Raw genomic sequence first — 17,501 nt, forward strand, 5'->3', positions numbered from 1 at the left:
GGCAAGAGTGAGAAGCCAAGAAATGAATCATTTAGGGTAACAGTTTTGCTGTTACAAACCCACAGATGTTCCTTAGTTGTTATGGAAGTTATTTAAACAGCTCTCTCGTTTTACCAAGGGAACAATCCAATTAAATCTTAGTTTGCTACTATTAAATGATAGGTAGGATTTTTTTTTTTTTTTTTTTTTTTTTTTAATCATGGGTGTAACTGTATATTGACCCACAATATTTGAACTAATGCATGTCTCCTTCAAACACGTCAATATTTATCCTAAGATCATCATCATACCTACTTTGTGCTGAATGTAAACAAAGCTAAACTTTGTTAGAAGTTCAATCTTCTATGAAGGAAAGGTAAAGCCCACTTTTAAACTATCGCCATTTTTTCATTAATAGATTATATACATTCAATGACTTAAAATACTCAGTTTTAACATCTATTTTTTGTAAGCTAGATTAGAATAGAAAGAAAATTTGTATAAGGAACATAGAAACAAGTCTTGGCATTCAGGAAGACTAACCAGAGCTTTTTAAAAGCAAGAATCAGCCTGCCATTCAACTTAAAAGCCAGGAAAAATATTGTAGTCTCCCTTGCCCCTCATTCTGCCCACACCCAAAAGACCTCCAAAACACATGAAATTACCTACTGCATAGAACAGAGTTTAAGAATCAGATTCAAGCAGGACAATCCACAGCATAACTACATTAAAGATATTTCACAGCTCAATTTACACTTCGTGAACAGAATTTCCAGACGCAACCACTGCTGTGGAGAGCATGATGTTGCAGAGATCATAAGAGTCAGGCTTTCCAGTCAGAAATTGCTTGCTGCTGGAACCATGTCACCTTCCCTGCAGTCAGCCACTGCCTAAATTCCCTGACATTCTTCCAGAAAAGCACTATAAAACAAATAGTGATTACCCTTGTTGCAGCACATTGAGAATAGAGGCACATTTTGCTGCTAGAGCAGCCCATTTTCCAGCTTCTGTGTCTCCCTTTTCCCCCCTGCACATATACCAGGATGTACAGGTGTCACTGGCAACACCACAAACCAAACTGGTCTGGCTAGATATAAAACACTATTAGGAAGGACACCATTGGACCTTGCCTCAGCCTTACTTCATGCTTTGCAGGTTACCGTACTTCTTGTACTGCTCTCTCCCACCAAAAGCAGATATTGCAGCTTCTGTACTTGGCACAAGCAGTCGGTGATTACTTAAAGCCACAGCCCTTCATTTATGAAAAATGAGAAGCCGACGTTAGACTGATCGATTGCCACTTACTCAAGTATCAGCTGGTACAATAAAGGGAAATCTGACCTTCTCCATGGATAATGGAGTGTATTTTTAGCTTTCACTTAATTTGTATACACAAAAATAATTGACAAGGCCTAAACTGGATAGAAAAAACAAGTTACGCACTAGTGAGAATGCAATGTAAACACTAAATGTGACGAGTACCCAAACTTCCATTCCTAACTTGCAAAAAGCCTCACTATGGACATTGTACTCTTTTGCTCTTACCTGTACTGTATTTGAAACATAATACAGTTGTACAAAACCATTCAGATTTTTTTTTTTGGAGTAGCAACTACACGAACATCTCTGGTAGTTAAATTCAAACATTAGCATTGCCATACTTGGAGGGGGGATGGGGGGGCAGTACTAACAGAAAACCCCACCTTCAGAATATATTCATTTCTCCCTATTTATTCCTACTGCAAATTAGTTTAGGACTCTTGATAAGAAACCCATTCATCAGATTACCAGATTAGAGGAGAACAAAGGAGAGGGCAAATATTCCTTTCAAATCTGGAAAGTGAGTGAAACAATGAGACATTGCTTTTAAAGACATAGCCCAAAGGAGTTAGATGTGGCCATTAGTTAGGTAGACACCCATTTAGCATTAAGTGTAACATCTCAGCCATCTCCTACTTCGATCACAAAGCTGTAATGCCTACTTTGAGAGTAAAAAAGCGCTTTTCCAAAAATTGTCTACTCATAGTAACAGTTGGACTTCTCAAGCAAGTCCTTCATTGGCTATGCTTCATATAAAGACCTACCTACCCTCTTCAGATTCATTTGCCTATATTAACTTAATATAATAAAAATTTAGCATATGAAGATCAGAAGGTGCCTTAAAACAGATCCTCTTTTGATGCAAATGGAAAATAAAGTGAGGTTTCAATGTTGAGCCTAGATGGAGAGGATGAAAAAAGTGTTGCTGATTAAATTTGCTTCCCTCTGTCTTAGATCAAATGAAGGATACCAATACATGATAGTGAACTACAGGACTGGCCCTAGATTTAGAGAGATTATGTATTAAGCAGATTGGCACAGCCTATGTATATTCGTATGACCAGTTTTACAGACAAAAAAGGTGCAGCTTTCAGTCGTTTTAGCTCAATCAAGTTAGCTTAATTCAACTGAAGACTCCTCAATGCTGGTTAAGGCTCATGCTAACATATTCAAAGATTTGTTCAGTGACTGTTGTACCTCATATTAATTAGCATTAGGAGGGGCTTTCTAACTCTATTTAGCAACAGGATTGAGAACCATACATTTTCTCCCAGCCATAGGTTGATCTCTGGGGTGTTAGGATTCCATACTTGTTCAAGGGAATTTTACCAGTACCCTGATGTAGCTTTTTCCAGGAGAAGAGAGTGAGGAAGGGATGAGACATAGCACTATTTAACATCAGTGCCCACTACAGACATATAGCACTGACAATGAAAGAACGAATACTACAGTGTTATTATCTAAGTAGAATCTGGTAGTGCTGTGTACATAGTTAAATACTATTTCTCATAAAGTTTGCATAGTTCAACAAATTAAGACAGTCTCCCTTGTATTTTGTTTTCCCTTTTTTGTTCCATTATCTTGATGCAATTTTCCACAGCCACCTTCAGTATCCTTTTTCCTCTACTAAATTAAATTTATACTTGCATATTTGTTCTGTGATTTTTGTTTTATGTTTCAATGTTTGTTTTTCATCCCCTCTGCCTCCAATGTTACACTTCTCAGTTTTAAACCTTCAATCCAATTCTTAGTTAACGTTCTTTAACCCTATTTGTGTTACTACCCAATTCTTCTTTCTAGCCACTTCCGACACACATATTTTTCCCTTATTTACCTACAGAGGTCTCCAAGCTCTGTGGGTCCTTTGCTTGGACTTACTTCTCCCTCCCTTTACTGGTGCTATTTGACTTCTCACCTCCAACCCTGCAGTTTTTTCTTTCCCCAATTTCCCAAAGAGACTGAGGGCATGTCTACAATTAAAATGCTGCATTGGAACAGCTGCAGCGCTTTAATGAAGACATTCTAAGCCGATGGGAGAGAACTCTCGTCAGCATAGTTAATCCACCTCCCTGAAGCAGAAGCTATCCTGCTGACATAGTGCTGTCGATTTGGGGACGGGGGTGGGGGGGGTGTTAGGTCGGTGTAACTACATCGCTCAGGGGTGTGTTCAGTTATACTGAAGATGAATAATTAGATTTTCCTATAACATTTTAAAAGCACAGGAGCAGTAAATTAAGGTGTCAGAAATACTATAGCCGTGGTCATTGAACTCTACCAAAACCTCCTAATTCATTTATCATCACTAGACTCATTGTAAAACAGAGCAAATACAAGGTGTTTTTTTAAGAAGTCTGTGTATAAACTGAAAAGAACAGACATCTCAGCATTTGAAGACAATTTAAATCAGATAATTGTCAAAGAGTTTGTTTGGTTCTTTAAAGATTACCCTTGTTAGTTACAAAATCTTCAAGGAAAACAGACACTAAACATTTATTTCCAAATGAAGAAGCATCAGGGCTGCTTTGAGTTTCTCTCCAGGCTTTTGTAAAATCTGAATGCAATACTTTAAGTGCAAGCTTATTAGGAAGATACATTGAACAATAACTTGGACTTACCACCTCTGTCATATAGCTTGGTATTAAATGTAATAGCTAGGTGCTGAGGGAACATATGTGAAGTTCTACAAAATAAAACCAAAGGTGGAAGACTTGAAACTGAAATGTAATAAAATACAGAAGAATATGAAGATGTGATGAAGTTTGAGTGATCCAAACAAAACTATTCCATCTCAAGTTTTATGGAGTATGATATTGTAGTACTTCAGGTTGGAGCGTCAAAGTAGAAATAAATAAATAAATGCTTTGCAAGATTTTAATGTAAAATAAGACTAGAAATTAATAGAGCAGCTTTAAAAGTCATCTACAAAGAGAAATCAGTTTAGATTTGTCCATTTTTCCAGCAGTTTTGGTATTAATGAAAGATCTATGTTTAAGCAAGGAACATCCTACTCAAACTTCATGAAACACTCAAGTAGTAGTCATTCTAAATTTGTGACATCAGGTATTTCCATGGCAACAGGTAGGTTGTAAGCACATTATGACCTCATTGCAGGATCAAGTAAGAAGGCTGGATAACTTTTTTCTGCCCCTTTTTCAAACCGGATCTGTTTTAATAGCAAAAAAAATATAGAAATTTTGTCCAAGTCAACTTTTCCCCCTACAATTTTGAGGGTTGTGTGTGGATGGGGATTAGGGACAATTTCAGAGTAAGTCTTAGTTCCAGGTATGGAATGAACAAAATTCATATAATTTTATACCTCGATTCTTGCAGCTCTTGAAACTGAAGTATAAAACCTGTGTTACTTTGTGGAATTCCTTGATAAGTATGAAGGACTAATTTCCTCAACTAGCTATTATATTTAAAGACTAAACTATGACAGAGGTGATAAATCTGGCGTTAGCTTATTGGGCAGGTATGCTAAGCTATCACTGCAAGTCTGGTATTAGTTATAAGTGCCGTGCAGTGTAAACTCTAACCAAATTGATTTTCTTCTTCTGGAAACACAATATGTACTCCTTTGAAATTGTATTTAAGCTACTAAATAGAAAGTTTCCAAGAACCAACAATGGAAAAGTTACCTTTATATATTGAAATGGCTGGTCTTTTTTTAATACTAATTTTATATACACATGGTGCTGATATCCATGTGATATATGCACCTTTGACCACCTCACCACACTCTGCTCACTAATTCATTTCCACTGGGACTACCTGTAACATTCCAAACATTTGAACAGCTTCAGACAGCTGCCATTGAGGAAAAAAACCCAACCTACCCACCCAAACCAGGAAGAGGTGTTTTCCATCCATCAAAAAAGTGGAGTTTCTTCTTCGATTGCTTGCTCATGTCCATTCTACCATAGGTGTGTGTGTGTGTATGGCTACCAGAACTTTTTTCCCCTTAGCAGATCCCATAGGGCTGGCTCCAGCGCCCCCTGGAGTCCCATGCACATGCCGCGGTATATGAGGCACTGCCGGCCCTACGCCCCCTCAGTCCCTTCTTTCGGCCAACTCCGGCAGCGGGGACGGGGGGTGGGTTGTGGAACATACGTGGGATTTTGAGTGAGGGAATTTAGAGAGGCAGATACACCTAACATACATACTCTAAACTTAGGTCAATAACCTCACAAGTGGCACGTGTGTGCATATGGTGCAAGCAGTACATAGCCCTCAGAGACCAAGTCTCTAAGGAAGACAAAGGTACAACAGAGGAAATTTTCAGGAACACAGAGTGGCTCCACCCCCAGTCTGACAGCCTCTGTGCTTTTGGGAATGATGAAAGTCTCAGGCAAAGAACAAACTGGAGCAGATGTAAATGATCCAATAGTTGGGACCTTCCTTCCAGATGATGTCATGGTATCCTCTTGTATTGAGGATACCCCTCCAGGGAGGGACCCCAGTTATTGGGAAGAGATTGGTAATAGTAATGCAGGAATTCAATTATTAAAATATAGGTAGCTGGGTTTGTGATAACAGAGAATTGCATGGTGAATTGCCTGCGGAGACTGTGGATCTCTTGAGACTTCTAGATAGAGATTAAGTGCAGTGCTGGGAAGGAGCCAATAGTTGTGGCACATGCAGGTACCAATGACATAGGGAAAGATAGGAAAAAAGTCCTGGAGGCCAAATTTAGGCTGCTAGGTAAGAGATTGAAGTCTAGGACTCCCATGGTAGCATTCTCTGAAATGCTTCCAGTTCCACATGCAGGGCCAGTTAGACCAGCAGAACTGCAGGGTCTCAATGCATGGACGAGACGATGGTATTGGGAGGAGGGATTTAGGTTTACTAGGAACTAGGGAACCTTTTGGGAAAGGATGAGCTCCCCCAAACCAAAATGGAACCAAATTTCTAACATTTAAAACTAAAAAGGTTAGAGAAGTTTTTAAAATAAGGGCTAGGGGAAAGCCAACAGGTGCAGAGTAGCACACAGCTTGGATAGAGACATCCCTTAGGGAGGGTTTATTAAACAGGTTTCTGTATATCCTAGTGAAGAGAAGAGGATAGAAGTTGATAAAGTACAGTTAGGAACTGAAGAGAAAGTCAAATGAAAATATTCCCTCTTTTGACATTCACACCTTCTCATAAACTGTTGTGAATGGCCTCATCCACTCTGAATGTATTAACCTCATTAACACTCTCTTTCCTCACTATAATGCAACTCACCCATCCTTACCTACCAAACTGAAGTTTCCACTTCATTCATCTGATGAAGTGGGTTTCTGCCCACGAAAGCTTATGCCCAAATAACTTTATTAGTCTTTAAGGTGCCACAGAACTCTCGCTGTTTTGCTAAAAACAGACTAATATGGCTACCTCTCTGGAACTCATGAACATGCAAGGCACTGAATTTAGCCAATTGAAATGGAAATCTACCAGCTTCATGAAAAATCTTGCACAGATAAGACATCTTCCTTTCCAGGTGCAAACAACTGGACATCATACCAAATGGACTGAAAGTGAAAAATCTGTTACGATTGACATGCTACACAGACTACAGTGAGAGATTATGTCACACACTCAAAAAAAAAAAGAACCTACGGAACCACCTGATCAGCATCCTGTACAGCAAACATAAGATCAAGAAAGAACTCTCAATACTGGAGATGCTCATAAAAAACAAAACCTCCATAAAAACTTCCATGTGGTTTATCTTTACTAAAACAAGACAGGCCATTTACAACACACACTTTGCTTCTCTACAGCAGAAAAAGGACACTATCTAAACTCCTACATACTACAAGGGACCACAACAGTGATAACCTTTAACTCACCCAACAATATTGTAAATCTATCCAGCTACACACTTAACCTGACAGAAAAGTCTGTTCTATCTCAGGGACTGTCTTTCTGCCCCACCACCTCCACGCACATGATACAGTTCTCCGGTGACCTGGAAGCCTACTTTTGCCCTCTCCAACTCAAGGAATATTTCTACCACCACCGAACAGCACACTAACTCTCAGATACCTTCCCACCAATGCTACAAGAAGAACTCTCCATGGACTCCTCCTGATGGTTGAAACCACAGAGTGGACTTTTACATCGAATACTTCCACCAATGTGCACAAGCTGATTGTAGACAAGCAGCATCACTTGCCCCATAACCTCAGCCATGCAGGACGCAATGCCATCCACAGCTTCAATAACAACTCTGACATTATAATCAAAGAGGCTGACAAAGGAGGTGTGACAGTCATCATGAATAGGTCAGATTACAAACAGGAAGCTGCTAGAAAACTCTCCACCACCACATTCTACAGGCTCCTGTCCTCTGATCCCACTCAGGAATACCAAAAGAAATTACATCTGCTCATGAAACTCCCTGAAGCAGCACAGGAACAAATCTACACAGATACACCCCTAGAGCCCCAACCAGGGTTATTCTATCTGCTACCCAAAATTCACAAACCCAGGAATCCTGGACACCCCATCATCTCGGGCATTAGCACTCTTACAGCAGGGTTATAAGGCTATGTGGACTCTCTCCTCAGGTCCTACGCTACTCGTACTCCTAGCTGTCTTTGGGATACCACTGACTTCCTGAGAAAACTACAATCCATTGGTGATCTTCCAGAAAACACCATCCTGGCTACTATGGACATAGAAGCTCTCTACACCAACATTCCACACAAAGATGGACTACTAGCCATCAGGAACAGTATCCCCGATAATGCTATGGCACAACTGATAGCTGGACTTTGTCCTCACCCACAACCATTTCAGATTTGGAGACAATTTATACCTTCAAGTCAGCAGCACAGCTATGGGTTCCCACATGGCCTCACAGTATCCCAACATTTTCGTGGCTGACTTAGAACAACGCTTCCTCAACTCTCTTCCTAAAGTACCCCTCCTCTACCTTTTTCATCATCTGGACCCACAGAAGAGAGTCCCTCAAAGAATTCCACCAGGATTTCAACAATTTTCACCCCATCAACCTTAGGCTGAACCAGTCCACACAAGAAATCCACTTCCTGGACACTACAGTGCAAATAAGTGATGGCCACATAATCACCACCTTATACTGAAAACCCACCAACCGCTATACGTACCTACATGCCTCCAACTTCCACCCAGGACACACCACACAATCCATTGTCTACAGCCACGCCCTAAGATGCAACCGCATTTGCCCCAATCCCTTAGACAGAGACAAACACTTACAGGATCTCTATCAAGCATCCTTAAAACTAGGGAAGTGAAGGAACAGATTGAGAGAGCTAGACGGGTACCCAGAAGTCACCTACTACAGGACACACCCAATAAGGAAAACAGAACGCGACTGGCCATCACCTACATTCCCCAGTTAAAACCTCTCCAACACATTGAGGATCTACAACCTATCCTGGAAGACGATCCCTCACTCTCACAAACCCTGGAAGGCAGGCCAGTCCTTGCTTACAGACAGGTCCCCAATCTGAAGCAAATACTCACCAGCAACTGCACACTATACAGCAGAAACATTAACCCACGAATGTTATCCTTACAACAAACCCCGTTGCCAACTTTGCCCACGTATCTACTCAAGTGACACCATCACAGGTCCTAACCACATCAGCCACAACACCAGGAGCTCGTTTTCACCTGCACATCTACTAATGTGTATACGCCATCATGTGCCAACAATGCCCCTCTGCCATGTACATTGGCCAAACCGGACTGTCTCTATGCAAAAGAATAAATGGACACAAATCAGACATCAGGAATGGTAACATTCAAAAACCAGTAGGAGAGCACTTCAATCTCCCTGGACACTCAGTAACAAACCTGAAAGTTGCCACACTTCAACAAAAAACTTCAAAAACAAACTCCAGGTGAAACTGCAGAGCTGGAACTCTCATGCAAACTTGACATTATCAGACTAGGTTTGAATAGAGACTAGGAGTGGCTAGCCCACTACAAAAATATTCCCTCTTTAGACACTCACACTTTCTCATCAACTGTTGTGAACAGCCTCATCCACCCTGATTGTATTAACCTCATTAACACTCATCCTCACTATGATGTAATTCACCCATCCTTGCATGTGTATACCTACCTACCTAACTGAAGTTTTCACTTCATGCATCTGATGAGGTGGGTTTCTGCCCACAAAAGCTTATGCCCACATAAATTTGTTAGTCTTTAAGGTGCCACAGAACTCTCACTGTTAGTCAAATGAAAAGAGTCTCAATTACATCACACGAAGGCAAGCAACTAGATATTGACAAATTTTATAAAATGCTTGTATACAAATTCAAGAAGTCTAAATACTAAGATGGGTGGACCTGAATGCCTGGTATTAACTGAAGACACTGATGTAATAGGCATCACAGAAATTTGGTGGACACAAATACCAGGTACAAAATATATAGGAATGAGAAGTAGGTCATGCTGGCGGGGAAGTGGCACTATGTGAAAGCAAGCAGAGTCAAAAATAAATAAAAATCTGAAATGAATCCAACTACTATAGAATATCTCTATGGATAGAAATTCCATGCCTGAATAAGAATACAGAAGTAGGGATATACTACAGACCACCTGACCAGGATGGTGACAGTGATTGTGAAATGATCAGGGAGATTAGAGAGGCCACAAAAACAAAAATCCCAATAATGGGGGATTTCAACTATTCTCATATTGACTGGATATGTGTCACTGCAAAATGGGATGCAGAGAAATGCCATTAATGACTGCATCTTGTAGCAGCTAGTCCTGGAACTCAAAGGGAGAGGGAATTCTGATTTAGTCCTAAGTGGAGCATAGGATCTGGTCCAAGAGGTGAATATAGCTGAATCACTCTGTAATAGCAACCATAATGTAAATTAAATTTAACATTCTTGTAGGGGAGAAAATACCAAATAAATCCACCACAGTAGCATTTACCTTCAAAAATGAAAACTGCACAAAAATGAAGCAGCTAATTAAATGGAAGTGAAAAGGAACAGTCAACAAAAGTGAAATGCCAGCAAGCTGCATGGAAGCTTTTAAAAAACACCATAATAGTGGCTCAGATTAAACATATACCCCAAATCAAAAAAGAAACAAACAGTAAGAGTACCAAAAATTGCCACCATGGCTAAACAGAGTAAAAAAGACAAAGGCATCCTTTAAAAATTGGAAGTCAGATACCGAGGAAGATAGAAAGGAGCATAAAACTCTGGCAAGTGAAGTGTAATTAGGCAGGCCAAAAAAGGAATCTGAAGAGCAACCAGCAGAAGATGCACAAATTAACAGCAAAAAACACAATTTTTTTTTTTTTTTTTTTTTTTTTTTTTTGTAAAGTACATCAGAATCAGGAAGCTTGCCAAACAATCAGTGGGGCACTGGACGATTGAAATGCTAAAGGAGCACTCAAGGAAGAGAAGGCTGTTGTAGAGAAGCTAAATGAATTCTTTGCATCAATCTTCACTGCAGAGGATGCAAGGGATGCATTCTTTTACATAACAAGTCTGAGGACTGTCCCAGATTGAAGTGTCAATAGAGGTGGTTTGGGAACAGATTGATAAATTTAACAGTAATAAGTCACCAGGACCAGATGGTATTCACCCAAAAGTTCTGAAGGAACTCAAATATGGAATTTCAGAACTATTAATTGTGGTATGTAACTTATCAGTCAATCATTTAAATCAGTTTCTGTACCAGATGACTGGAGGTTAGCTAATGTGATGCTTATTTTTAAAAAAGACTTTGGAGGCAATCCTGACAATTACAGGCTGGTAAACCTAATTTCAGTACCAGGCAAACTAGTAGAAACTACAGCAAAGACCAGAATTATCAGACACAGAGGAACACAATATGTTGGAGAAGAGTCAACATGGCTTTGGTAAGGGAAATCATGCCTCACCAATCTGTTAGAATGCTTTGACGATGTCAACAAGCATTTGGAAAAGGGTGATCCAGTGGATATAGTGTACTTGAGCTTTCAAAAAGCCTTTAACAAGATCCCTCCCCAAATGCTCTTAAGTAAAATAAGCAGCCATGGGATAAGAGGGAAGGTCGTCTCATGGATTTGTAACTGGTTAAAAGATAGGAAACAAAGGACAGGAATAAATGGTCAATTTCCACACTGGAAAGAGGTAAATCAGAGTCCCCCCAGGATTTGTACTGGGACCAGTACTGTTCAACCTTTTCATAAATGATCTGGAAAGGGGGTAAAAAGTGAGTGGGCAAAGTTGCAGATACTATGCCCTGGTCTACACTTATCTGGAAATTCGGCGGCAGTCAACGGGAGTTACACAAGCTACGCAGAGTAGTTTGCGTAACTCCCGTTGACTGCTGTGTTTCCCTTCTGCGCACTGTCTTCACTGCACTGCACCCGTCAATGCAGCACTATGCCACTTGAGGGGGTGGTTTACCAGCATCTACTTCCTGATTGATTGAACGGGTCTACACTGACTGCTCAATTGATCCAGAAAGATCGATCTGACGGCAGCAACTTTGCCACCATCAGTATAGACATACCCTTAATTACTTAAATCTCAAGTCCAAACCAGATTGAGATCTCTTTGTAACTCTTCTCACAAAAGTGGATACTGAATTTTAACTGCCATTTTGTTGCCCAATGTTGATAACTGCAAAATAATGCACATTGAACAACAATCCCAACTATACATACAAAACGATGGGGTCTAAATTATCTGTTACCACTCAAGAAAGATCTTAGAGTCATCATGGATAGATCTGAAAACATCTGATCAACGTGCACTTGAAGGCAAAAAAGCTAACAATGTTAGGAATCATCAGGAAAGGGAGAGATAATACAGGAACTATAACATGACAATATAAATCCATGGTATGCCCACACCTTGAAAAGTGTGCAATTCTGGTCACCCCATTTCAGAAGAAGGTATTAGAAGTGGAAATGGTCAGAGAATGGCAACAAAAATGATTAGCAGTGTAGAACAGCTTTTATAGAAGGAGAAATTAAAGATGACAGACTGTTCAATTTGGAAAAGAGGACTAAGGGAATAACTGAGGTAGGCTGCCACCGCCACCAGGCATTGTGTGAATCTGTAGGGTGGTGAAGAGCTAAACAAGGAAAATCTAAACAAGGACTGATTACCCCCAATCTGTTTGACTAATTCCAGGGAGGCTTTTGCAAGCTATGTGTTTATTTCAGCACTGCTATGATCCTGATTTAGGAATAAAAATCACCTGTATATAAAGGACCTATTAACCATTTATAACTCTCCTTTTATTTTATTAAACTTAATTTTAGTTAAAGGATTGGCATCAGTGTAATTATTGGGTAAGATCTGAATCCTATTGACATGGTTAAGTAGCTGATCTCTTGGGATTAGAAGAGCCCTATATTTGATTAAATTTGTTTTCAGTTACCACTAACCATAGAGTCCAGTGTTTGGGTGGTGAGACAAGGACTGGAATGCCTAAGGAAACTGCATTTACTTCCTGTTAACCAGTGTGGTGAGCCAGAAGTTTATATTTGTTACTGGCTTGGTATAATTTAATGATAGAATAACCACTAGTTTGATGTGCCTTATTTCTCAGCAGTTTGTCCTGAATTTGGCACTCGCAGCTGTCACCATGAGTCACACCACCTCACGAAGTCCTGGAAAATCTTATAGTCCTTGGAGTGATGCTTGACTGGTCTGGGGCCAGGATATTGTCAGGGCTGAAGTTGTAGCTGGGATTGCTCTCCCATCATCTTGAGACTGCACCAGGACTGCTCTCTTCTGGATGCGTACACAAATATGCAACAGGGACAGATTCAGTGCCTGGTGCAGGAGTAGCAATTTGCACCTTGAGTGCCTAGGGGAGGGTGGACAAGGATAAAACTGTGCCCCCCCCCCCCCAAGGGCCCACACGCTGTAATCAGACAGTGCTCAAGTCCATGGCAATGGAAACCACTGGTGTCGGTATGAGGATGAATAGGTGGCCATGTGCCGTCCTTGATGGGTGGTAGGTACTCTTGGTCTCCTTTGGTGAAACTAAGAATGCCAAATCCTGAGACCCGCCCAGGGATGGCTGACTGCTCCCCCACCAATCTGATGAGAAGGCATAAGCCTCGGGAAGGGATGGTTCCACATATGCATGGGGGACTTGACCAGATGGTGGTTAGAAGGAAGTCTCCAGGTCCTTCTATCTGGATGGCACTGGGAGTGACCAAGGCTCTAAGTCTAGAAGGCTCCAGTTCCAGTGATATGACCTGAAGCAATGGGGAATGTACCAGATGATATTGCAGAGACCATACAGCTGCTGGAGCTCAAGATAATGCAATGGCTGGTACTGATATGAGGTTCCTACTTGGTACCACCTCAGACAGTGACCACTCCTGCCTCTGTACTGACAAGGCAGCATCATGAGACCTCCCTTATAGTGAAGTCTGCTTGTCTGGGATCAGCGTCAGGGACCAGGGATCTTCTCCTAAGCTTTGAGGCACCCTTAATGTCTGACAGCCTGGTAGACTTGCATTTGAGAATCTGGGAGTCCAGCCTCATCTCCTGTTCCATTGGGAAGGCCTTCAAGGGAGTGTCTCTGAAGCACAGGGTCCACCTGAAGAAGAACTTGCAAATCTTTGTGTTCTGGGACATGTCCCCCACAGAGCAGAACAGACACCTTGTGTGGCTGTCACTCAGGCATAACTGCCTCACAGGACGGGCAATTTTTCAAGTGTGGGGACTTGCCATGGTTGGCCAGGTAGGCCAGTGCAGATGCTGGCCTTAACTAACTAGCACTAACTAGCTAGGTAAGCTATAGTGGAGGTAAATCCAAGAAGAGTTGCTTTGATACGTACCACAGTGGTAGACAAGGAACTGGATATGGCATGGAGGCTCCACACTTACACCCTTGCAATTGCATGAGGAAGGGAGGGGTGCATTCACCACCCTGAAGACTATAGACCAGAAAATTCTGATGCATGCGCACTGAACGTGCACTCACCAGCTGGGGAGTATGTGTATGGACACAAAGAATACTAGCTTTGCCTTGTAAAGTATCAAGATGTGTCGAGTTAAATATAAAACTGTTAAAATATGGCTATTGACAGAAGCACTTATCTTAAGGACAAATGTTCCCAAATCACTGACGACAGAAAAAAAGTCATCTTGAATACTTATGGATCCATGCCTAACATAAAAGCACAATCTGGGGTGGAAGCTGGTGTCTGCTACAGACCACCAAATCACACTAGGGAACAGGATGATTGCCTCCTTACGCAATATATGTGTATATTGTAGCTATAATGTGTAGGAAAAAAAGCTGAGTAATCATGGGGGGACTTCAATTTGAGTGACATATGCTGGAGATCTCATGCTTCTAGTATTAAAACATCCTTGGAATTTCTGAACATTACAGATGACAATTTCCTAACTCAAGAAGCATTGCAGCCTGTGATGAAATGTCCACCCCACACAGGACCTGGAAGGGTTAAGATGGCTAACTGAGCCAATTAACTGTCCAGGCTGCACTTGAAGGAGACAAGGAGCAGGTATTTAAGTAAAACAGGCTCAGCTGGGCAGGAATAGGTAGGGCCTATATAAGCCAGGATGCTGGTAACAGAAGGGGCTGGAAGAAAGGAGTCTTCAGTCACTCCCTGAGAGAAGAAGGGCAGACTAGATCATAATGGTCTGATCTGGAATCTATGAATTTGAGCAAAATTTAATTATTTCAATATTGAGTGCAAATACAATCTCATTAGTATAGCAAGTACTTAAATGATTTTTACTGTTGTACACAGGATCTTCATTTTACTCTTAAAAAGGAAAGCCTGACAAATGAGTCTTGCTGTCAAATTGTATCCCCCTACTCCTAAAAAATCATAGGCCAAAAGCAATGTTCAACTTTAGGAACTATAGGTAGGTAGAATAAATTAAGATTATGTTTACTTGCAAATAGTTCTTACAAACATCAAAATCTACCCAGCAAAAGGTCACTAAATTTGCCAAGTGCTATACTCAATTTGCAGATTAGATTGCAACCATCCTATTTTTAACAGTAAGATGCAGCCTTAGGTGGTAACAGTTCACAGCATGGAATGCACCATCTTGATCCAAGCAGAGGCTCATCTTATCAAGATGAAGCATTACAAATAAGGACCTATTTTTTCTTGATGGCATATCCGAGTTAGAGAGCTGGCCATAAGCGACATTGTAGAACCTATTGAGTCACATTTTTCTATAACCTGCTCTTTGGTCACTCTTTCTCGCATCAACAATGCTATCCTAGAAGATAACCATGGAGGTTTATGCAGATTTTGGCAGAGCAATGCATATCAGTATTACATATTATGATAGTCTAACCCCATATTCACCCATTTTACAAGATTATGATAAATTTGTACAAAGTATGCCTCGTGAGGTATCAGCTGACAACTCAATTTGCTGATTATTGTCCTGGTAAAATGTGTGTGGCAACATTGTATGTAAAGTTATAAGATTCTACTACATGACATTATTGAGACATTCTAAATCTGGGGAAACAGCCACAAACCAGTTACTTAGAGACAAAAGACAAACTTCCTTGACACCTGGCTTAGGCATCAACAAAATCAAGTGGACCATCATCACCTGGTTACATGGCTCTTTTTTTGGCAGGAAAAAGGGTGAGAAATTTACATCTTGGCAAAGGAACAGTTGGAGCAAGGGTGGCCAACATGCGGCTGGCGAGCCGCATACGGCTCTTTGCTCTGCGCATTGTATGGGGCGCCAAAGTGAAATTGACAAGCTGCCGCCGAAATGGACACAGCAGCAGGAGTTTTCTGCTGAGGGTAAGAGACACTGATAAGTGAAATTAACAAGCTGCTGCCGAAATGAGCGGATCAGCGTGAATTGGCTCTTTGCGGTATCTATAGCTTTTTTTGGCTCTTAGTCTCTGACTGGTTGGCCACCCCTGAGCTGGAGGTTCCCATCCTCACTGATTATCTCCTGAACCCCAGCTAGAGATAATTTTCAAAGAAGAAATAAAAGTATAAAGAATGGGGAAGAGATGCTGCAATTTCTCTCCCCCTTCATCTCTATTCATGACATTGACAACACTTGAAGGACAAAGGAAGCATCAGTGGACTGGGGAGGGATCCTGGCAGAAAGATTCAGCCCATAAGACTGCTAGAACATGTGATGAGAGACCATTTGCTTTGAATTCACTTAGCAAGCTATTAGTTCTGTTTTACCTTTTATTTATTTGTAACCAATTATGACTTTTATGCCTCATTACTTGGAGTCACTTAAAATCTTTCTTTCTGTAATCAATACACTTGTTTTATTGTCTTATCTAAACCAGCGGGCTTGGGAAACTTCACCTGAGAGAACAGAATTCGTGCATATCATTTTCTATTAATAAAATGATGGGCTTTATATGAGTTTGCTGTTGGAGGCCCAGTACAATTTGAGTTGTTTGACCACCGTCCTACAGGCCTAACATAACTTCACTCGCTTGCTTGGCTATTCTGACCCCTATAGCATGACATCTTCCAGTTGGCAGAGACTGAATAACCTTAGACGTCTCAGTTTCTGCATAGCACAGCACATACCGTATTTCCCCATGTATAAGATGCACCTTTTTTCAAAAAATTTGGGGTCTAAAAACTGGGTGCGTCTTATACAGTGGTACTTACCAGTGATGTACCGTAATACATTTATTTTCAAATTTCGGGCCCCAAAATTAAGGTGTGTCTTATACATGGGGAAATATGGTAAGACAAAATACAGATACTGTATGCTTGCAGCTCTACATAGATAACAGTGAGGGGAACAAGATGTTATCCTTGAACGTCTAGGGGTACACTGCTTCATTGCCAAGGGGTATATTTTTACTCCACCCTTCCTATCACCAGATGTTTTGACGACCCCAGTTATGGTGAGAATGGAATGTAGTTAAGGGTGAAACCTAATGTAGGTAATTAGCATATATGATAATCAGAGATAATTAGGTGAAAGTTGTTTATGGAAGGGTATAAGAAGTCACCATTTAGACAAAGTGGGGTGGCTCCATCAACACCTGACTCCTCGGGAGATGCTGCTGGTTGAACTAGAGGATCCACTGACTCCCCGACGGGGCCCCTGAAGAAAGCCGTTCCTGTATACAGCCTTCTGAGTAACTGCTTAGCTCTGCAGGCTTAGTGAGTATGATATATTGTAGTTAATTGTAGGCTTTGTATCTAACTAGCATATTTATAGAAAACCTTGCACATTAAACCTTATTGA

The 17,501-nt window shown here is 40.9% G+C and overlaps 1 protein-coding gene across 6 annotated transcripts in view; it reads right to left on the reverse strand.

Annotated features, from left to right (window-relative positions):
- MTUS1 (microtubule associated scaffold protein 1) overlaps window positions 1–17,501 on the reverse strand; it is a 175,764-nt gene that overhangs the window by 26,170 nt on the left and 132,093 nt on the right. The window contains exon 1 of one of the 6 annotated variants that reach the window (XM_067530556.1): window positions 923–1,198. The exons of the other annotated variants lie outside the window; for them this stretch is intronic. Coding sequence (XP_067386657.1) covers window positions 923–976 — 54 coding nt within the window. The 5' untranslated portion in view covers window positions 977–1,198. Of the gene's footprint in view, window positions 1–922; window positions 1,199–17,501 lie in introns of those variants that run through there. 6 annotated transcript variants of the gene reach the window in all.

This window comes from Emydura macquarii, unplaced genomic scaffold, assembly GCF_026122565.2.
Source record: "Emydura macquarii macquarii isolate MOO-44397 ecotype Brisbane River unplaced genomic scaffold, CSIRO-AGI_Emac_v2 contig_3108, whole genome shotgun sequence".
Lineage (NCBI taxonomy): Eukaryota > Metazoa > Chordata > Testudines > Chelidae > Emydura > Emydura macquarii.